The 23,325-nt window shown below is 48.0% G+C and overlaps 1 protein-coding gene across 1 annotated transcript in view; it reads left to right on the plus strand.

Annotated features, from left to right (window-relative positions):
* The first annotated feature begins 1,113 nt into the window (after window positions 1-1,113).
* LOC128444990 (integrin alpha-11) overlaps window positions 1,114-23,325 on the plus strand; it is a 28,745-nt gene continuing 6,533 nt past the window's right edge. Inside the window, exons 1-21 of the mRNA XM_053427725.1 lie at window positions 1,114-1,357; window positions 6,677-6,788; window positions 10,285-10,394; window positions 10,968-11,059; window positions 11,277-11,391; window positions 12,046-12,173; window positions 12,347-12,495; window positions 12,569-12,713; window positions 12,901-13,066; window positions 13,274-13,344; window positions 15,218-15,362; window positions 15,667-15,815; window positions 16,704-16,847; window positions 16,938-17,141; window positions 17,215-17,345; window positions 17,628-17,794; window positions 20,544-20,683; window positions 20,786-20,896; window positions 21,117-21,202; window positions 22,528-22,732; window positions 22,825-22,923. Of these exons, the coding sequence (XP_053283700.1) occupies window positions 1,309-1,357; window positions 6,677-6,788; window positions 10,285-10,394; window positions 10,968-11,059; window positions 11,277-11,391; window positions 12,046-12,173; window positions 12,347-12,495; window positions 12,569-12,713; window positions 12,901-13,066; window positions 13,274-13,344; window positions 15,218-15,362; window positions 15,667-15,815; window positions 16,704-16,847; window positions 16,938-17,141; window positions 17,215-17,345; window positions 17,628-17,794; window positions 20,544-20,683; window positions 20,786-20,896; window positions 21,117-21,202; window positions 22,528-22,732; window positions 22,825-22,923 (2,718 nt within the window). The 5' untranslated portion in view covers window positions 1,114-1,308. The remainder of the gene's footprint in view (window positions 1,358-6,676; window positions 6,789-10,284; window positions 10,395-10,967; window positions 11,060-11,276; window positions 11,392-12,045; window positions 12,174-12,346; window positions 12,496-12,568; window positions 12,714-12,900; window positions 13,067-13,273; window positions 13,345-15,217; window positions 15,363-15,666; window positions 15,816-16,703; window positions 16,848-16,937; window positions 17,142-17,214; window positions 17,346-17,627; window positions 17,795-20,543; window positions 20,684-20,785; window positions 20,897-21,116; window positions 21,203-22,527; window positions 22,733-22,824; window positions 22,924-23,325) is intronic.

A 23,325-nucleotide genomic window follows, 5' to 3' on the forward strand; every position in this document is an offset into this window, starting at 1 on the left:
GTCTGTGTGTGTGTGTGTGTGTATGTTTCTGTGTGTGTGTGTCTGTGTGTGTGTGTGTTTCCGTGTGTGTGTGTCTGTGTGTGTGTGTGTGTGTGTGTGTGTGTTAATGACACTTCTATCTGAACGTCAGATGTTCAGACTCACTCACATCTGAGCAGAAAGTACGAAGCTACAGCCAACAGGTGGTTAGCCTAGCTTAGCATAAAGAGTGGGCACATGGGGAAACAACTAGCTTAGCTTAGCATAAAGACTGGACACATGGGGAAACAACTAGCTTAGCTTAGCATAAAGACTGGACACATGGGGAAACAACTAGCTTAGCTTAGCATAAAGACTGGACACATGGAGAAAAAACTAGCTTAGCTTAGCATAAAGACTGGACACATGGGGAAACAACTAGCTTAGCTTAGCATAAAGACTGGGGGCATGGGGAAATCATTCATTGTAAATAAAGATGGACGACATGACAGCTCTCAAAAGTGAAGACAAAAAGTCTCCCTCCATTCTTTAAATAGAAAACATTTGATAAAACATCTTTTAAACGTGAAATGTGATGTTAAGTTATTAAAGTGTAACAGATCATAGCTGACGATAAATGGAATAGGAAATATAGATGTAATAAAGTGAAGTGACAGTGAAGCCTCAGTCACACTCATCATACAACATACACACATGTTACAAGAGGCAAATAGAAAACTTCCCCAATGGCACAAAAAGGAGCTCAAATCGTCACAACACACGGGAAACTAACTTCTACACAAAAAGTAACACAACTCTCTGACGTGATTGAGTGTAAATATTTGAGGAGCTGATCAGGGACCAGCTCCTGAAACTTCATGGATCCATAGATTGTTCTTTTACATCATCTACATTCATATATGTTGGTAAGAGTAGAAAATGAAGCCACACTGCGTCACAACGTGTTTATAGACTGGAGACCTGTTACTGCTCAGGAACCTTCTCCTCAGGATTAATGGACAGATGTTCACATCTGGTCTTCAGTGCCACAGACACAAATGGAGGCATTTCCTGTTTGTGCACCGACTGAGACATTAAAGCTCCTGTTTTCCAAAGAGAAGGTAAAGTGAAAAGCTGAGTGTGTGTGTGTGTGTGTGTGTGTGTGTGTGTGTGTGTGAGAGAGGCAGGAGGAGGTGTGTTTGCCGTGCTCCTCCTCTCTCTCTCTCGCTCTCTCTCTCTCTCTCTCTCACTCCTTCACACATCTGAGCAGCAGGTTTCAGAATCAAACCTCCAACAACAACAACACACTCGCCCTCTCTGCTCCACTGCCTCCTCTCCACACACTGACTCATGGATCATCACGTCCTCCTGCTGCTGTGGACCTGCAGCCTCCTGCCAGGTGAGTGAGCTCCATCCAACCAGAGAGACAGAGCAGAGGATGAGTGTTCATGTCTGACACACAGGTGGTGCACGCTGCTCCTGATGGACTCACTTCTTCATGTGAGTTTAATGTGTGTTAATCAGAGGTTCCACCTGATGGACCTGCAGGGATCCAAATCAAAATGTGCTGAGTCGTGGATATCTCTGTCAGAGAAGATTGATTCTTGAACCTCAGGCTGCAGAATACAACACAGCTTTAAACACACAAACTCCTCAGTTATGTTGGACTCTTTTCAAATGTTGTGAATATTGTTGTTTTGTTGATGTGCTCTGTTACACTCCCTCTCTCAGGTGGAGGGTTAAGAGGAGGCTGCACTTTGTTGAGATCTATGGGTCAAACTGATATGTGATCAGATTGATTGACAGGTTGGATTGTGTTGAGTTGACAGCTTCACTAACAAGCCTTGGTTTGCAGACAGTGATGAGTCTGACCTCTGACATGTGGCTCTGTTCAAAGCAAACCTCAGGATTCCAGTCTTTGTAGGAGGAGTTTCCAGTCTTTGTAGGAGGAGTTTCCAGTCTTTGTAGGAGGAGTTTCCAGTCTTTGTGGGAGGAGTTTCCAGTCTTTGTAGGAGGAGTTTCCAGTCTTTGTAGGAGGAGTTTACATTCTTTGTAGGAGGAGTTTACAGTCTTTGTAGGAGGAGTTTACATTCTTTGTAGGAGGAGTTTACAGTGTTTGTAGGAGGAGTTTACAGTGTTTGTAGGAGGAGTTTACATTCTTTGTAGGAGGAGTTTACATTCTTTGTAGGAGGAGTTTACAGTCTTTGTAGGAGGAGTTTACATTCTTTGTAGGAGGAGTTTACAGTCTTTGTAGGAGGAGTTTACAGTCTTTTTAGGAGGAGTTTACAGTCTTTGTAGGAGGAGTTTACAGTCTTTGTAGGAGGAGTTTCCAGTCTTTGTAGGAGGAGTTTACATTCTTTGTAGGAGGAGTTTCCAGTCGTTGTAGGAGGAGTTTCCAGTCTTTGTAGGAGGAGTTTACAGTGTTTGTAGGAGGAGTTTCCAGTCTTTGTAGGAGGAGTTTCCAGTCTTTGTAGGAGGAGTTTCCAGTCTTTGTAGGAGGAGTTTACAGAACTCCGACCCGAGTCTTTGTCCCGACGCTGGAGGAGTCGGTGTCGCCTGCAGAGCGGTGACGTGTGAGTGCTCGACTGAAAGCAGCTGGAGGAGATGAAGAGAAGCTTCGGAGTCTCACAGGAGGAAGTTCACAAGTGATGTTCAGGCCACAGGGTTCAGTGCAGCTGTCAGTGTGATCTCTGTTTGAGCAGCAGGGGGCAGTAGAACCTGGTCACATGCTTCTCATCGCTGATGACGACACTGATGACGAGTGTTCGGCCCAAGTGGAGCTCGAGCTGAGTGTTGGTTCAACATCGGGATGAGAACCAGGTTTCAGAGGAAAGTGGATCTTCTGACACGTAGAAACATGGTCAATGATTCCAACATGGAGAAGATGAATCCTCTGGGGAGCAGGAGTGAACACACTCACAATCTGTGAGTTCATCACTTCCATATTCTCTCCAGGTGTGAATCTGATCTCACAGTTTGACAAAGACCTGAGGACCGTGAGGTAAAGGTCACCAGGGGTCAGCACTCGGAATCTTTGGAATGAAATGTTTGGTGGATTGTTTCTTGGTGAACTGATGAACCGACCGACACCTCCCTCCTCCCAGTGGACGATCTCAGATCAGTTTCCTGTTTCCCTCCCAGTGGACTGTGTGTCTGTACATGGAGGCTGGAGTGTTGTGATCCCGCCGGCCTCTGAATTGAGTCTGGGTGGAGTTTGGTGTGAGGGCTGGAGGTTGGGCCTGCCGGGCGGTGAGCTCCCGCTCCGAGGGGATGAGGGTGAAATGGTTTCTACAGCACGTTGTGGCTTTTAAGCCGATCGTTAAACCCACACAGCCTCTCACCAGTCACCATGTTGTTGTTGTTGCTTGTCAGTTTGTGGTCAGTAACACCACACAGGAAGGTGTCAGTTACCCCTCCCCCCCCCCCCCCCCCCCCCCCGCTCCCTCACCCCGTCCGGTCCTGGTTTACACTCTTTGAGCTGATTTAACCTCCTTCACGTCCCTGACAGGTGGAGTTAAACACATCTGGAAGGAGCTGGTCCCAGTAAAGTCTCTTTAGAAGGATTAGTGGAGACTTCATGACACAGTGTACTCTCTACGTTAACTCTCCGTTATTACAAAACAAACCGTACAGACATGTCCCTCTGCCGTCCTGCTGCAGACGTCTGGTCCCAGCAGCACTTCCCAGTAACCACACACACGCGTGGGGGTTTGATGTTATTTGTAATGAAGCAGCAGCTCGGCCTCAGGGACAGAACATTCTGTAAAACTTGTCTGAAGTAAAAACTTTTATATAACTGAAGAAATGAACCGACTCCTTGATCCTTTCATCCAGTGGAGTAACACTGTGTACGTCTATCATTGATCAGTGGAATCATAAATTAGCTTTAATAAACTTTTACGTCACTGAAACAAGTTGGAATTCAATGCGTCCTCTGTCACTAGATATTTACACCACAGCACTCGTGAGACTCTGATAAACAACTGAGCGTGAATCTTTACAATAAATGGAGCCTGGCTGATGTCCATGCTGAAGTTAAGATTGTGGACAAAGGGTTTAAGAAATCTTCAGAATTGAATCTACGTGTCTACGTGTGTGGAGTGGGGGGGGGGGGGGGGGGAGTTCTCTGGCTGTGTCACTTCCTGCATCAGGCTGCAGTGAAGCCGAGCCAGCCCAGCCGTCGGCCCACCTGATCCAGGACCTGACACGGACGCCGTTTGGCTGCTTCACAAGAGCTCGTTCACCAAATCAATCCCATCTTTGACCGGATTCTTTCCTGCGGCTGCATCTGATTTGAAAACTGGAGATTTTGCAAAAACAGCACAGACTTAGTTTCTCTTGAAACAGAAATATTCCCTGTGTGCCACAGTAGCTGCAGCCGGATACAACCTGTTTACGTTTATGAAAATATCTCCAATAATCACCTTGGTATGAACACATACATGTAGAAGAACCCACAACCTGCTTGGCTGTAGAACGTGTTTGAAATGTGGATCATCTGCACAGAGCGTCCAGCGACTGTCAGACTTGGATATGGATCTTTCATCTCTTCTCTGCCAAGTCTCATTTTGTCTTTCGCCAACTGCTCCGATAAATCGAGTCGGTCTTTGGCTCGGATCAGACACGAGTGAATTCCTCTGCGCTGGGAGGAAACACACGACTTTCAGTCAGAGGAGAAGGTTCCATTATTAATCTCTCTTCTCGTGTCTTATATTTGAACTCATCACGAGCAAACAAACCCAAACAGCTCATTCTCACAACTGGAGGAGACAAACCGGAGCTCAGAGGAAAAACTTCAGCTCACAGGACACAACCCTGAGGTCAAAGATCATGGTGGGGTCAAAGGTCAGACAGCGGGAGGGCGGTACTGACTGAGGCTGGACAACCTTTGGTTTGATGCTAAAATCATGAGATGAGATGAGATCAATAAAGATTTAAATAGATCTCCACAGTTTGGTTCCTGAAGTAAAATCTCATTCATTTTCTAAAAAGAGGTTTTGATTATCAGCCATAATATTTGAACCATCCAAGTCGACTGACCACTGTGACCACGGACTGTGAAACGATGTTGTATTCTAATGTAGAAGACACAAGTCTGAATGACCTGTTGTAGGAAAAGTACTACACTACCCACAATCCTCAGTGGCTCTGTCTGACTGACAGCTCCCTGTGACGTCATCAGGACCATGTGGCTGATAACACAACATTACACTTCTACTTCACTTTATGAAACACTATATAATAACATACAAAATACAAACTACATGACATTACAACACTATATCAACAAGGTTGAATTCAAAAGGAAGCAGCTGGAAGTCGATGGAAAGGATCATTCACAATGGATTATGGGATGTTCAGTTCCTTCACTCTCAAATAATCATATGAATACTCTTTGACCTTTGACCTTTTTCTGCTTCTGCTCTGGATCAAATGTCTCAAGGTCACAATTCATCTCTGGTCGACCTGGTCCCAGGATTAAAACTCTTTCTATCAGAGATCATAAGTATTGTAAGATTCATTCACGTGCAGATATGGAAACTTTGTCACTTCATACGCTGCTGAGTGTGAATTCATCATCTCTGAAATGAGAGAAGCCTCTATTCCTCTGCAGTGGGATCCTCACACTTCTGATGATCTAGAAACAACACAAACAATGTGTAAAATAACAGCTGAGTTCAGATCCACCTCCTGAACACATGCAACAGATTATAATCTCAGAGATTTATATGTTTCTGTGTTATATAAACTCTCCTCAGCTGCTCACACTGTGTCTGGAACCTGGCCTGAGCTGAATATTTGGAAGGTCACTGGATCTCTGAGCACAAAACCATGAGGAAGGAAAAGTGAAGAACTCACTCCTTCTATCAAAGTCTGGTTTTTAGCTCCAGGCTTTGAGTAGCACACACACAGTGATGATCCGATAGAGGAAGAATGTCCTGGACCCTCCTCAGCTGTGATCGATCATTCTTGTCCTCGTTCATTTGAAAGACGCATATTAAACTCAACCTGCTTCTGTTGAAGACATGAGTCATTTCTTCCCTTTCCACTTTCCTGTCGTGGAAAATAAAGTTGTAAATTTTGGAGTGACGTCACTTTTATTATCTCAGTTTTTGTCGGGTGTCCAGGCCCCCGTCCCTCCTCCTGTCCACTGAGCCCCTGACAAACAGTCTCACTGAAAACTAGAGGCTACAGAAACGGAGGGGGGGGGGTAATCAAGGTGAAAGTTAGAGTAAATGGTGATATTGATTTGAAGTCATATCACACAGCCCCCCTGGTTCTACTGACTTTATTACATCAGTTATTGTGGTTTCATTCGTTGTGTGTTCCGGATTTTGACTCTTTGTTGGTTTGGATGTTTCTGGATTCTTTGACGTCAGAAGATGTTTATGACATTTGTTCCTTCACATACGAGTGGAAGAACTAAATATCAGGAGTTTAATATCTTCATTCTTCTTCTGTGGGGAAGTGGAAAAGAACCTCAGGCCAGATGTGCTCGGAGGGAAAGTTTGAGTCCAGGAAATCTCTGAGTGACAAACTGAAGTTTACTTTAGCAGGTCGGCCATTTTCCTTCAGCTTTCTGTGTCCAAGTCTTCAGTGAGAGACTTTGTACCATTCTGGAAATCCAGAGGCTGTTAATCTGGACAAAGATGTGAAATGAACCAAAGTGCTGTGGGGAATGTGGAGTGTGGAAATAACCGTCTTCTCTCCGTTTCAGATATTCAGCTCTGTTTCAACTTTGACTCCAAGAACTTCAAGATCTTCTCTGGTTCTAAAGAAACCCAGTTTGGATACACAGTCCAGCAGCATGAGGCCGGAGGACGCCAGTGGTGAGCATCTCAGAACCAGTCTGTTTGGGTCAGGTCATCTGTACACAAACCAGTCCCTGCTGGTTTATTAACGTCCATAGAAACAGATGCATTGAATCTAACAACCTCTCATGACACTGTGACGTGTGTCAATCATTCATCAGCTCACTAACTAGTTTTAAATAACTACTTCTCTATTTGTAACAGTATCATGCTAGCTACAGTTAGCTAGCTAACTAGTTAAAACAACTGAAACATTCTGCATCTTGCTATCGAGCTAACTAGATTCTAGATCGGTCTTCCTCCAACCAGAAGGTCGGCAGTTCGATCCCCAGTCTTGCCGAAGTGTCCTTGTGTCATTTGGAAGCAGATCTCCGTAGCAAGGTCCAGCTGTCAATCATAACTTCTCTTTATATCAAATAACTGATTCAAACCAAACTGATCAGAAACACTTGAACAAACATCAGTGAGATGAGGACGACCTGAAACGACAGAAACATCTGGGACAAACATTTATTTTACATATTCATGGATGTTTTAGTTTGGTCCATGTCCCATCTGATAACATGGAGGAGGTGTATGACCCATGCTGCAGCCAGCCCCCAGGGGGCGATGGAGATGACTGAGCTGTATAATATATGACCCTCTCTTCTGTCCTAATGAAACGTCCCTGACAGCCTCAGTTGGTTCTATGAGTGCGTTTAGATGATGTCAGAAGCTACAGATAGTTTCTCTGTCTTGAAAAGAAAGGACCTGCTGAACGTCTGGATTCATGAGACTCTGTGGTCTTCACCAGCAGAGTCTCATGTTCTGGTGAAGAGAGCTGAAGGATTGTGGAACGTTCTGAGGGAAGGTTGACGTGTCAGAGCCGTGACTCACGACACGTTCCCCTGATGTGATCAGAGAAACACGTCTGTGCAGCAGCAGCGTTTGATTGATGGTTCTTTTCTGCTGTAGATCAGGATTTCATAACGTGGATCTGATCCTATGTCCTCTTGGTCTCTCATGCAGACTCATACGCTCCTCTGCAGTTTGTCCATCTCATGAAATACCAGCAGATACATTTACTACATTACTATTTGTATTATATTATTATGAATGTGCTGCTGGAAGATGAGAGAAAGTTAGAGTAGATACAATAAAATATGAGATACGATGAAGTCAGATTCTATAAAACTCACATTAGAGAAAGATAAACACATTAAAGTGTAACGTGGGCTTCACTCAGTGTCTCATTGAAGAGTGTCTTTGATCTGCTCAGCCTCAGTGAAGTTGGACTGATTCATGGAACAGTCACTTATATATTCTATAAAACACTTTGCTCTCTTCGAACCTCTTCCTGAGTCGTCCTCTGCGTCTGTCTGCGGCTGCAGGTGAGATTCCCTCTTTCATCTGATCTGGAACCTTTCAGCCGGGATGAATTCCTCACGAGTACAAAATCTCTGTGGCTTTGAAGTTTCAGGTAAATAAGTGGAAAGTATTTGTGTTTGTCTCGCGATCGGGTTCTCCTGCCCCCCCGAGGCTCAGCTGGATCTGGAAACTATGTGCTGTGGTCTGTTACTCCCCCCCTCCCTCTGGGAAGCCCATCACTTGTGCGTGTTGTTTTAGGGGGGGGGGGGGGGGTTGTTTTTCCAGGCTGCCTGGTGACATTTAGGTTTCAGGTGTTTGGCTGATGTAGATATCCAGACTCACTACGGGGGAATGATCCTCTACTGCCGCTCGGTTCAGGTTCACCATCTCCGGGCACAGCAACATGATTTATACCAGTAAACCTCAGGCCCCTGTGACCTCTGACCCTTGACCTGCTTTTTGAACCAGGAACCAATTGTCCACCAATTTTGTGTGGAACATCAGGGCCTCACGTTTATTTACATCGTCTGAGTCTCATTGAGACAATAAATAAACCATCGAGGAGGTCGACCTCCATGTTTCTGTGTTTGGAGGACGCTGTTAGAGGTCAAACCCGATGACCTTTGTGGACCTCAGTCAAACCTGAGGTCAAACCTCCGGTGATACGTGTTGATGGAGCCGGCCTCCACGCTGCGAGCTGTGTGTGTGTGTGTGTGTGTGTGTGTGTGTGTGTCTGTGTGTCCTCCAGGACGTCAGATCCAAGATGTTTTTCCCTCAAACACAGAAACTAATGAAGAAGAATCTCCTCTTCTTCCCGTCACTGCTGAGTGATACAGATCCAGGGTCTGTTGAAAGGCATTATGGGAAGAGCGGGAAATTAGTAATTAAGTGACAAACAGCCCATTAAAGTGGAGGCAGGTATATTTGTGAGGTTTTACAGGAACCACCTGTTGAGGAGCCGAGCAGCGTGATGCCCTCAGAGGAGCTGCCGGCTGTGGGACGTGGTTTGATGTGGTTTGATGTGGTTTGATGTGGACTGGAGACACATTAGCAGATTGAGGGTTAGCACTGAGCCTGTCCTCTGGTGTGTGACTCAGGCCTGTTCCCAGAACCGCTGCCGTCCAGGCCACATGAGGTGTGTGTTCACTCCGGTGTGTGTTTCCCAGCTGCTCGCTGTGCGACACCGGAGCAGCCGGACGGTTCAGTGTGGTCGCTGGTCGCTGCTCGCTGCTCCAGCTGCTGAGCTCTGAGAGCCACAGCTCAACTGAACATCTGTCGTTTGATGGATCAGAGAAAAGAACAAACTGAACCTGCAGCGACCGTCTGTGACCCAGAGCCACTGAGAGACCTGATCTGCAGCTTTGACCTCAGCTGGTTGCACCTCTGGTCTGTCTCAGCTGCTCTGAAGCACTCTTATAATATCCCACCATGCATTGTGATGAGTAGCATCCAAACATCACCTGTGTAAAAACATGGACGTGGACTCCAGGAGGCGCTGTGTGAGCACGAGTATGAAACTCTGACCCATGCATCGTTCATTCTGGAGACGTGATCAGATTATAAGTCCACTTATAAACCAGCGGTGATATTAGTGGTCATGTCACATTCATTTTCCTTAAGAACATTCAATTATTAAATGAAACAAGTTAAAGCTAATTATGCTCAGATACCATAAAACAGCAGAGACGCAGAACTGAGTGATGAGTAGTTTTAACAAAGTGACATCACTGTGCATGAGACCACGTCAAAATATATCAACTGGGTTCATCTCCAAACTTCCATTTTCAAATATCATCCCAGAGCGGAGACACCACGCACCAGTTTGGTAAAGTGTCACCAGTTTAACTGCTCTACACATAAAGCGTGAGGTGATGGATGCTCTGACTCATCAGACCATCTCCACTCAACATGGAATATGAAGTAAAATACCTGATTCAGATTTATTGATGAAGCTAAACCTTGTTAAGATTCAATGTTTAACTTTGGCCGATGTGACAATGTTAGAAAACCTTTTAGGGCTGAAGAGGAGGAGAATGTTCTTTATCACATTTGGAGTCTGGAGGTGTTACTGTTAAAAAGTATCTGAAGAGTGTTAGAAGAGTAAAAACACACAAGTACAAGGGTGTGTGTGTGTGTGTCTGTGTGTGTGTGTGTGTGTGTGTTCCAGGCTGCTGGTGGGAGCTCCCTCTGAATCCACTGGGAGGCAGCAGACTGGTGACGTGTGGAGATGTCCTCTGGACACCAGCAGCTCAGTGAACTGCAGCCGACTGCAGCTGGGTGAGCTTCTCCTGAGTCTCCACAGTCCAATCAGCAGCTCCTCCATTTAAACACTTAGAGTAGAGAGTACTACTACCTCACCTGAGACTGAAGTGTGAAGCAGTGATACTCAGGATACTCAAGTACAAACACATCACTACAGTGTTGAAGTAAATGTACTCAGGTACTTTCCACCACTGCCTGTCACTAGAGTTCAGAGGCTCCGTCTTATTCTTCTTCTTTGTCATTGTTTCTTTTGTCTGATTCTCTTCATCTTCTTCATCTTCTTCATCATCGTCTTCTTCATTGTTGGCTTCTTTTTTCTTTTCTGTCTTCTTCTTCTACTTCCTCCTTTTCCTCCTCTGTTGTTGTCTTCCTTTTCATTGTTGCTTTCTTCTTTCTCGTCTTCTTCTTCTTCTTCTTCTCTTTCATCTTCTTTTAATGTTCTTTATTCACACAGACTTTTGGTAAACACACAAAACTCAAGTACACAGTTTGCAGCTTTTCCCACTGAGGCTCTGGTTTCTCAAACTGGGAGTCTATCAGCAGGTTTCAAACCGTCCTCAGGGATGAACTGTGTTTATTTGTCTCCAGGGAAACTTTCTCTGGACAACGTGTCTGAGAGGAAAGACAAGATGAGGCTGGGCATGACGCTGACCTCCAACCCCAGAGACAGCAGCTTCGTGGTGCGTCCCACGACAGAGACACGTCCTCCAGCTCCATTTCTAACCACATCACTCAGTGCAGCTCCAACCTCCACCACACCCAACACATGTTTCAGTTTATTCAACCATTTGTTTCAGATTAACATGATTATTGTTTCAAATTGTTGTTTAAATGAATCTGTGTTGGATTTGTTTTGTGTTGTGTGTATTTGACTGGTGTGTGTCTGTGTGTCCTCAGACCTGTGGACCGCTCTGGTCTCATGAATGTGGAAGTTCTCTGTACAGCACTGGGATCTGCTCCAGAGTCGGTCGCAACTTCAGACTGTCCCACACCATCACCCCCGCCCTGCAGAGTAAGACATCCATCACTCATCCATCCATCATCCATCCATCATCCATCATCACTCATCACTCATCCATCATCACTCATCATCCATCCATCATCCATCCATCATCCATCATCACTCATCACTCATCATCCATCCATCATCCATCCATCATCCATCATCACTCATCCATCACTCATCCATCACTCATCCATCATCATCCATCAATCATCCATCAATCATCAATCATCCATCATCACTCATCCATCAATCATCCATCACTCATCCATCCATCATCCATCATCACTCATCCATCACTCATCCATCATCATCCATCAATCATCCATCAATCATCAATCATCCATCATCACTCATCCATCAATCATCCATCACTCATCCATCCATCATCCATCATCACTCATCCATCAATCATCCATCACCCATCCATCACTCATCCATCCATCATCCATCATCACTCATCCATCACCCATCCATCATCCATCATCACTCATCACTCATCCATCACTCATCCATCACCCATCCATCACTCATCCATCACTCATCCATCACTCATCCATCACCCATCCATCATCATCCATCACTCATCCATCATCCATTAGCTATCACTCATCCATCCATCATCCCTCGTCCCCCATCCATCTGTTTTCTCTGTGTCTTCAGGGTGTGAGACGTTCATGGACATCGTGATTGTTCTGGATGGTTCTAACTCCATCTACCCGTGGTACGAGGTGCAGGACTTCCTCATCAACATCCTGCACAAGTTCTACATCGGCTCAGGTCAGACGCAGGTCGGTTCATCACCAGATAAAACACATTCAACACATTCAACCCTGAAGATTACATTTATTAAATTCAAAAGCTGGTTTGTACTTTTCTCCTGTTTGTTGTTGATTTAGCTTTTATTGAATTAATAATAATGAAAACTGTTATAGACTCAGACTGAGCTGCGTTCCCTCTGCAGGTCGGTGTGGTTCAGTACGGCTCTGCAGTGGTCCATGAGTTCAGTCTGGGTGAGTACCAGACGGTGGAGGAGGTGGTGGAGGCCGCCAGAAGCATCGACCAGCGGGGCGGAGAGGAGACCAGGACGGCGCTGGGCATTAACGTGGCGAGGTTCGACTCCCATCCTCCCTGTAAGGACCAGTCAGTGTCCTGCTGGGTTCCTCACACCTTCATGTCTCTGCAGGTCAGAGGCGTTCAAACGTGGCGGCCGGCCCGGCGCTCAGAAGGTGATGATCGTGATCACAGACGGTGAATCTCATGACAGTCCTCATCTGGTTCAGGCCGTCGGCGACAGTGAGAGAGACAACATCACCATGTACGCCATCGCTGTGAGTCCATCGTTAACCTCTGTGACCTCAGGACTACCTCAGGACTTCCTGTCTGCTGCTGGGTCCTACAGTTTACCCCCTGACCCCTCAGTCTTCACTTCTTCCATCCTTTCTACTGATATAAAAACCTTTGTGGTTCTCTGGAGGTAAAGGATTTGAACCCTCTCTCACTGAGCGTCTCCTGCAGGTTCTGGGTTATTACAACCGTCGGGGAATCAACCCTGAAGCCTTTCTGAAGGAGATCAAGTTCATCGCCAGCGACCCGGACGAGAAACACTTCTTCAACGTGACGGACGAGTCGGCGCTGAAAGACATCGTGGACGCTCTGGGAGAAAGGATCTTCTCTCTGGAAGGTCGGCTGACGTTAACACGAGTTCAACATGTTTCTTCATCGTGTCTGAAGCTAATTCACAGAAGAATATTTAGTGTTAATACAGGTCTACTGCAGCTTGATTCTCAGTGTGATCAACATTACAGGATGTGATTGATGAAAACACACAAACAGATCTGGAATCAGCCTGTTGTGATGGTGTGCAGCTGATCCTCTGTGTGCTTCACAGGAACCAGCAGTCAGGGTCGGGGGTTCGGTCTCCAGATGGCTCAGGCTGGTTTCTCCTCACATCTCGTTAGAGTGAGTCAGGTTCACGTCACATTCTTGTACAGCTGCTGTTATTTCAGCCTCCAGATGTTTCAGAGATTCTGTTTGTGTCTGTAAATGTCTGAAGGTCCAACTTTCTGAATGAGAAACTTCACACTGGACTCTCCAGTTTGGACTTTTACGTCATTTCCCTCAGTTTAATTTGATTTCCACGTCCGAGGTCAAGGATGATTATAACTTTCCTGAATTCACTTCTGGAAAACATACCTGAGCTTCTTCTACTTGTAAAATTCAGGGACTTGGCAGATATGATATAATAAATTTGATTTGATTTGGGAACAGAAAGTTACTGAGGCTCTGTATTCGAATGGAACCTGATTCCAACAGAAACTCAGCAAACCAGGGAGGAAATTCTCAAATATTCTTGTAGGTCTCATCCTCAGCCGTCAGATTAAATATTTCTGTGGTTTCTGGTCCAGGGAAAGTTGCATCAGACTGAAGTCCAAAGGGTTTGATGGAAACTTTCTTTGAGTAACACGCAGCAGATGGTTTTCCTGAAGGTGGAGCTGCCAACAAAACGCTCTCACACACACATCAACACATGAAGGAGCCAGGAGACCTGAACACACACGTGCACCTGAGCTCATTCACAACTATTTACTGCAACGTGTCTCCTGCTCCTGAGTTTGAGGATTAAAGGGTAAGAATCACTGTGGAAACCATCATCCTCTCCTCACGCAGGATTAAAGAAGTGCATGTGCAGATCCAGAGTCAGTCCATGTGCTGCTCACATGCTGCACATGGCCCTCACAAGACCAGCACTCAGCGTTTTAATAACTCTAATATCTGGAGTTTACAACCTCCAGAGTCCATCTTCCAGCTCCACTGGCTGTAAACAAGAGTCGAGAGATTCCAGAGCCACTGATCCCGTCCTCCTGCCATGGGCACGATGTCTGAGCAGAGACATCAGGTCTGCAGCACAGAGGACACGCTGGGTTGTTCCTGACGTGTTCCTGACGTGTTCCTGACGTGTTCCTGACGTGTTCCTGAAGATCAGTGAAGAGCCGTCCTCCATCTGACTGCAGCTACAGTTCCCACTGGTCTCAAGACGTCTGATATGTCTCCTCAGGTTGATTCTGAAGAAGACCCATTTCTTTTCAGCTTCACTTTACTGACGATGAGAACTATGTGGTGGGAACTGAGGATTTGGGATCTGAGCTGTAACTCAAGCTGCATGATGGGATTTCCATGTGACGAGGTTCATACTGCAGGAGTGAGTCAATCCAGCGAACTCACATGTTGCTCCTGCTGATTCTCCTCCGTGCTTCACTCGCTGGAGTCGGTCGTGCACATCCTCAGACACTAACACTACGCTGGACCATACGTACATTAACAGTAGGGGGCAGTGTGGAGGTCGATAGAGGATGTGGACCACCCGGCTCATGAAGGAGGCTGTGTTATCGGGCCTCATAGACTCTGAAGGCCAAATCCATCAAGATCTACAGAGACTTAACGTGACCAGCCCCAGAAGCTCGTCCCGCCCTGTTCTGTTGCCTCGCTGAAGAACTTCATTCAAACACAGTGAGAACGTTTGAATGCTACTTGGTTTAATGGGTTAAGTGTCATCAGCTGATCTCTTGACTTTAAGTATGATTCTATTGGATGTTACCTATCGTGGGATGTGGGAGGAGCCACCTGCTGGAGCCTTCGCTTCTCGGAGGCAATAGGAGGAGGCTGCCACCTCCTCCAGTGAGGCCATGTTAGTTATTCACAGAATCTGGGAGTTTTAAAAGGTGTGAGTTCTGTGGTGCGCCCTCTAGTGGAACACTCCATGTGTGGTACATAGATGTGAGCTCGATGCATCTAGCTGTCTAGTGAATACGTGATCTCCACATCTTCCCTTCAGGACGGCGTTCTGCTCGGGGCGGTCGGCGCCTACGACTGGACCGGTGCCGTGCTGAAAGAAACTAAACACGGGAAAGTTGTTCCTCCGAAATCCTCGTATCGGGAGGAGTTTCCAGAGGAGCTGAAGAACCACGGAGCCTATCTGGGTACAGCTATTGAGCTTCACTCACCTCTGGTAGTTCTACTCTACTGATTTAAACTGAAGAGTTCTCAGTTGAACTCCCTGCTGCTGCCCCCTAGAGGCTGCAGGGCTCCATACACACAGCAGCACATCATGGTAAAATCCACACAGTCATGAAGGTTCATCCACCTCAGAGCATGAATGTCAGAGATGTTACTGTGAGGCTCACGTTGGTCTCATGGTGGCGCCATCACACCATGAACATTCTGAACACCTGTCGAGACGATGATGTGTGACGTGTGTTGCTTCCTGTCCGGTCCTGGCTCCAGGTTACTCAGTGGGGTCACTGGTTTCGGCTCGGGGCTCCCAGCTCTACGTGTCCGGAGCGCCAAGGTTCAACCACACCGGCAAGGTCATCATCTTCACGCTGAAGAACACGGGAAACCTGACCATCCTGCATGGCCTGCTGGGAGAGCAGGTCTCACACACACACACACACACACACACACACACACACACACACACACAAAATATATGTACAAACGTGTAGCGGACTGACGCAAGATAGCATGATGAGTATCGTAATATGCAAATAGAGACATGTGTCGTCATATGTGGAACACGTCACCATCTCCATGATGATTCCAGTTGTTCTTCTGGCTACAGGCTCCCAGTAAAACCAGGCCCACCCATCATCTGTAGTGGAGAAAGAGATTCAGTCGACAGAGATTAGGAAAATATCTCTAAACACAGGAGCACACACCCACATGTTGTCTTATAATCTCAGTGTTCAGTGTGTGAACCGTCCTGAAGACTTGTTCTTCTTCGTTGGGACGTCAGGACGGTTTGTGTTAAATGATCATGTAACACACATTCTGGTATTTCAACAAGACCAAAGCTAAATTACAAGAAATGTGTAAACGAGTTCAACCACGTTTACTGTTTGAAGCATAGACTGAAAATAAAAAAGGACGACACGTCTCCACGTCCTCCCACTCTGCAGAAATTAAAGCCAAATTATACAAACGCTGCCATCTTGTTTTAAGTGGAGACATGGTATCGAGGTCCCGCCCATACAAGCACTCGACCAATCAGGAGTCAGTCTCAGCTGTCAATCATTTTGTCTCTGCCTTTTTTTATATCATCAAATAAGTATTTCAAACCAAACTGATCAGAAACACTTGAACAAACGTCAGTGAGATAAAACCTGAAATGACATCCTTTTTTAGTTTGGTCCATGTCCTATCTGCTAACATGGAGGAGGCGGAGTTTATGACCTATACTGCAGCGAGCCACCAGGGGGTGTTTAAGATGCTCTGGCTCCACCTTTGTGTGTTGTTCTCACACAGTGTTGTGTTCTCCTCAGATCGGGTCGTATTTCGGCAGCGAGTTGTTATCGATGGACGTGGATGGAGACGGACATACTGATGTCCTCCTGGTGGCAGCTCCCATGTACTACAGCCAGGGTTGGGAGAGAGGGAAGGTTTACATCTACTCTGTTACACCTCAGGTACAGACACTCAGTCTTTACTCTGATTGGCCGCCTGCTGTGTCAGTCACATGAGAACACAGAAAATTAACCTAAACCTCCTCCCTCCAGACATCATTTGTCCTGCAGGGGGCGCTGGAGATATCTGACTGCTCTCAGAACTCCCGTCTGGGTTCGGCGCTGGCCCAGATACCTGACATGAACGGAGACGGATTTAAGGAGCTGGTGGTGGGCGCTCCACTGGAGGACGACCACAAGGGGGCAGTCTACGTGTTCTACGGCCAGGATAAAAGCCTCCAGCGGCAGCACAGACAGGTAACAGACGATGAGCCAGACAGATGAAGGGATTTGTGTCTGTAGCGTTAGTGACCTGTGTGCGTCTCTGCAGCGTCTCCCTGCAGCCGGACTCTCTGCCGGGCTGAGGTACTTCGGACAGAGTCTCCACGGGGTTCTGGATGTGAACTCAGACGGACTGGTCGACCTCGCGGTGGGAGCGCTGGGAGCTGCCGTCATCATCTGGTCAGACCACCGCACGATCTAGCATCATGGCTTTATAATAACGTCAATTTATAATATCTCAACATTCATGTTCCCCAGAGGATCAGTGGTGAACATTCAGCTCCTGGTCACTTCCAGTCTGTGTGAGATCTTCTTGTGGAGTGAACCTTTGTCAGCAGCATTATTTGCTTTGTTTTCTCAAACCAAACTAATCTTAACCCAAGAGTCTAAACCTGACAACATCTTGGTTCATCCTCAGGAGAGGATCAGTAACTCAAACCCCCCCCCCCCCCCCCTCTGCAGGTCTCGTGGTGTGATCAGGATTCAGGCCAAACTGACCTTTGAACCCGAGAAGGTGAACATCTTCAACAAGGACTGTCGTAGAGGAGGGAAGGAGGTGACCTGCATGTCTGTGAAGGTCTGTCTGAGTCTGGAGCCCCGGACCCAGACCAGCACCAGGACTGATGTCGGTGGGTGGATCTGAGATTCTGTTTTTATTGCTGCTAAATGTTAATTTCACTTTATTAATCAAAAACATCTTCGTCAGGAACAAGAAGCTCGAGGAGCATTCAGAGAATTAGCAGCTTCGCTCCTGTGTTTGTGGGACTGGTTCTCTCACAGTGTGTTTTAGATCTATATAAAAATCTAGATCTAATGAATGTAGATAATAATGAGACTGTGAGATGAATGAACTAAACCTAATATGAAGGTTCACCCATTTTGTGATGAAAATGAAACTCTGGCTCTGAGACGTCCTCGTAAACTGCCGACGTGCCTCTGAGCAGCGTCTGGTGCGAGCGGGTTGAAGTTCCATCTGGTGTGGACATCAGCTGTGTGGACGTTTGTGAGGACAGCTTCAGAATCAGCCAGATGTTTGTCAGTGTCGTGTCTCTCTCTGTAACCAGCTGCAGATGTGCTGCATGGAAACATCACTACCATGCTAACAGCAGCCAGCTAACTGTGTCCCTGCTCCTCCTCCATCACTTCATAGCGTCCTCCTCCTCACCCCCCCACAGTCATCTGGATTGGATTACACACACACACACACACACACACACACACACACACACACACACACACTCACGCACACACACACACACACACACACAAACACACACACACACACTGACAAGCTGCATGGCATCAAACAAAAAATGCTTGAGGCTTTCTGGAGCTGGAGTCTTTGTCTGTGAGACTTGCTCCAGTTCGCTCGTCACTGTTCAGTCGAGGCGTCGGGGACGTGAACCGGACTGACCACGACTGAACTGGACTTAACCGGACTTAACCGGACTGAACCAGACTGAACCGGACTGAACCAGACTGAACCGGACTGACCAGGACTGAACTGGACTTAACCGGCCTTAACCGGACTGAACCAGACTGAACCAGACTGAACCGGACTGAACCGGACTGAACCGGACTGACCAGGACTGAACTAGACTTAACCGGACTTAACCGGACTGAACCAGACTGAACCGGACTGACCAGGACTGAACTGGACTTAACCGGACTTAACCGGACTGAACCAGACTGAACCAGACTGAACCGGACTGAACCGGACTGAACCGGACTGAACTGGACTGGACTGGACTGAACCAGACTGAACCGGACTGAACCGGACTGACCAGGACTGAACTAGACTTAACCGGACTTAACCGGACTGAACCAGACTGAACCGGACTGAACCAGACTGAACCGGACTGACCAGGACTGAACTGGACTTAACCGGCCTTAACCGGACTGAACCAGACTGAACCAGACTGAACCGGACTGAACCGGACTGAACCGGACTGACCAGGACTGAACTAGACTTAACCGGACTTAACCGGACTGAACCAGACTGAACCGGACTGACCAGGACTGAACTGGACTTAACCGGACTTAACCGGACTGAACCAGACTGAACCAGACTGAACCGGACTGAACCGGACTGAACCGGACTGAACTGGACTGGACTGGACTGAACCAGACTGAACCGGACTGAACCGGACTGACCAGGACTGAACTAGACTTAACCGGACTTAACCGGACTGAACTGGACTGAACCGGACTGAACCAGACTGAACCGAACTGAACCGGGCTGGACCGGACTGAACCGAGCCTCGTCTCTCTCTCATGAATCCAAACCTCCAGTTGTGAAGCAGACGAGCTCTGCAGTTCCACACCAGCAGCAGAACGTGCAGCTCTCACAGCAGAATGAGAAGATAAGTTATATTAGAAAGGTGAACTGCTTCGTCCTGTGGAGAGTTTGTGGCTAAAGAGCAGAGAGTTCATGAATCAGTCGAATTACCTGTCGTCCTCTCCTCTGATCTCCAGCTGATGTGACACTGGGAACACTGGTAGTTGTTGAAAGTGTTTTCATCAGCGACTCTTCTGTCAGGGAAAGTGTTCTGAGAAGCTCCCAAAGAATCTGAGGAACAACGATTCTGCTGAGAGAGAAAACTCCTCCTGAACAAATGAACAGGAATTCAAAACGTTCTCGTGGACGGAACACGGACCTGAAACATCTCAATGAATCATCAATGTATCGTCTCATGAAGGATCTGGACTGGATGTGAGATGGGAACCAACTCTGGGTCAAACCATTTGTGTGGCCTGGTGCCCCAGGTCCCTCAAGCACCTCCATGAACATCACCTGAAAGACATGGTCCCTGTTCACAGCTTCAGAGGAGATAGACACTGCATTGGGTTGCCTCCTTTAACTCCTCTTCCTCCTCTTCCTCCTCTTCCCCCTCCTCTTCCCCCTCCTCTTCCCCCTCCTCTTCCTCCTCTTCCTCCTCTTCCCCCTCCTCTTCCCCCTCCTCTTCCCCCTCCTCTTCCTCCTCCTCTTCCTCCTCTTCCTCCTCTTCCCCCCTCCTCTTACTCCTACTCTTCTTCCTCCTCTTCCCCCTCCTCTTCCTCCTCTTCCTCCTCCTCTTCCTCCTCTTCCTCCTCTTCCCCCTCCTCTTCCTCCTCCTCTTCCTCCTCTTCCCCCTCCTCTTCCTCCTCTTCCTCCTCTTCCTCCTCTTCCCCCTCCTCTTCCTCCTCTTCCTCCTCTTCCCCCTCCTCTTCCTCCTCTTCCCCCTCCTCTTCCTCCTCTTCCTCCTCCTCTTCCTCCTCTTCCTCCTCTTCCTCCTCCTCCCCCTCCTCTTCCCCCTCCTCTTCCTCCTCTTCCCCCTCCTCTTCCTCCTCCTCTTCCTCCTCTTCCTCCTCCTCTTCCTCCTCTTCCTCCTCTCCCAGCTGTTTGGTTCAGCCTGGTTTTGGACGAGAGACGATTTCCTTCTCGGGTCGTTCTGGACGAATCGGACCGACAGCAGCCCAGGAGCCTCGTTCTCCAGAGCGGAGGTCAGAGCTGCCAACGCCTCGGCTTCTCCGTCCAGGTCAGAGTCACACACACAGACACACAAAGACACACAAACTCACACACACACACAAACACAGACACACAAACACACACTGTTCCTGAACATTCCTCTGCACAGGAAACAGCAGATTACGGACGTCCCATCGCGGTGGTCCTGGAGACGGGGATGCAGAACCCAGACAAGGGGCCGGTGCTGGATCCTGATTGGCCGAGCGTCCTGAGGGCCGAGGTTTGTCCCTGTGATGTCAGAGTCTCTGGATTTGTTAGCAGTCACGATTTAGCTCGGACATTAGCATTAGCCTGTTTCCATCAGAATTCAATTTCGTTCCCTGGTTGTGTTAAAATGTGGTTCAGACATTCATGCTCCCTTCAGGATGAACCGTAGGAAGTGTAGCGCCACCATCAGGTTGTTGTGTGAGACACGTGATGATCCTCGTCTCTTCCTGTAGCTTCCTTTCTGGAACGGCTGTGAGCTGGAGGACACCTGTGTCCCAGACCTGGTGCTGCACAGTCACACTGACCTGCTGGACGCTCAGTGAGGGACACACACACAGACACACACCCAGACACACACCCAGTCACAGACACACACCCAGTCACAGACACACACACACAACACACACACAGTCACACACACAGTCACACTGACCTGCTGGACGCTCAGTGAGGGACACACACACACAGACACACACACAGTCACAGACACACACACAGTCACACACACAGTCACAGACACACACACAGTCCCACTGACCTGCTGGACGCTAAGTGAGGGACACACACACACAGACACACACCCAGTCACAGACACACACCCAGTCCCACTGACCTGCTGGACGCTCAGTGAGGGACACACAAACAGACACACACACAGACACAGACACACACCCAGTCCCACTGACCTGCTGGACGCTCAGTGAGGGACACACACACACAGTCACACACAAGACACACACACAGTCACACTGACCTGCTGGACGCTCAGTGAGGGACACACACACAGACACACACACAGTCACAGACACACACCCAGTCACAGACACACACCCAGTCACAGACACACACACACACACACACACACACACACACAGTCACACACACAGTCACACTGACCTGCTGGACGCTGAGTGAGGGACACACACACACAGACACACACACAGACACACACACAGTCACACTGACCTGCTGGACGCTCAGTGAGGGACACACACACACAGACACACACCCAGTCACACACTCAGTCACACACACAGTCACATTGACCTGCTGGACGCTCAGTGAGGGACACACACACACAGACACACACACAGACACACACACAGTCACACTGACCTGCTGGACGCTCAGTGAGGGACACACACACACAGACACACACACAGTCACAGACACATACACAGTCACACACACAGTCACAGACACACACACAGTCACAGACACACACACAGTCCCACTGACCTGCTGGACGCTCAGTGAGGGACACACACACACAGACACACACAAAGACACACACACAGTCACACTGACCTGCTGGACGCTCAGTGAGGGACACACACACAGACACATACACAGTCACACACACAGTCACAGACACACACCCAGTCCCACTGACCTGCTGGACGCTAAGTGAGGGACACACACACACACAGACACACACACAGTCACAGACACACACACACTCACACTGACCTGCTGGACGCTCAGTGAGGGGGACACACACACAGACACACACCCAGTCACAGACACACACCCAGTCCCACCAACCTGCTGGACGCTCAGTGAGGGACACACACACACACACACACACACACAGACACACACACACACACACACTGCCTAACTCTTCCTGTGTCTCACCTGAAGGCAGTTCTGCGGCTCCAGGGAACGAGCAGCGTGGTCGCTCTGTGGCCTCCAGGGGGCGACAGCGGGGTCGGTGTTCGTGGTGGAGTCTGTGCGGAGGAGGATGCTGGTGTTCGCTCGATTGGAGAACCAGGGAGAGAACGCATACGGAGCCTCCATCCACATCTCCACCTCCTCCAACCTGCTCTTCTCCAGCCTCATCGTCAAGGTCTCGTTCTACACTTTGCTCCATCAGTGAATTTCTGCTCCTCTGGGACATGAACAAGCTGCAGATGAATAATGTCCATAACTCGCCCACAGGACCAATCAGATATTCAGATTGAGTGCCACACGGAGGACAGCCTGGCCAATCAGAGGTTCTGTAACATCAGCGCTCCGTTCATGAAATCCTTGTCCCAGGTAGGTGTTGGGTTCTAAGCCCCTCGACGACCAGAACACAACCATCACTGATAAACTGCTGATGTGTCCTGTCTGATTCTGTCTGTGTTCCTCAATCCTCTGCTGGATGTTAACCCTTCATCCATCCTTCAGTGGAGCTCAGACCCCCCCCCCCCCCCCCCCCCGTCTCCTCATGAAACCACAACACTTTCTGTCTCACAAGGTTAAAGAAAGAGATCAGAACAGAATCCTTCCCTTTGTCCAGATTCACACCAGAATGTCTCTAGTTCTATCTTGTCCCATGTCTCATCTGATGGTTTGTCCCCTTGGACACGCCCATCAGATGAGTAGAACAAAGACTCCAAAGTGAAATCACAACAACACAAACTATATTTGTTTTACTTTGTTTCTATGATCAAAATA

Source organism: Pleuronectes platessa, chromosome 7 (genome assembly GCF_947347685.1).
Source record: "Pleuronectes platessa chromosome 7, fPlePla1.1, whole genome shotgun sequence".
Lineage (NCBI taxonomy): Eukaryota > Metazoa > Chordata > Actinopteri > Pleuronectiformes > Pleuronectidae > Pleuronectes > Pleuronectes platessa.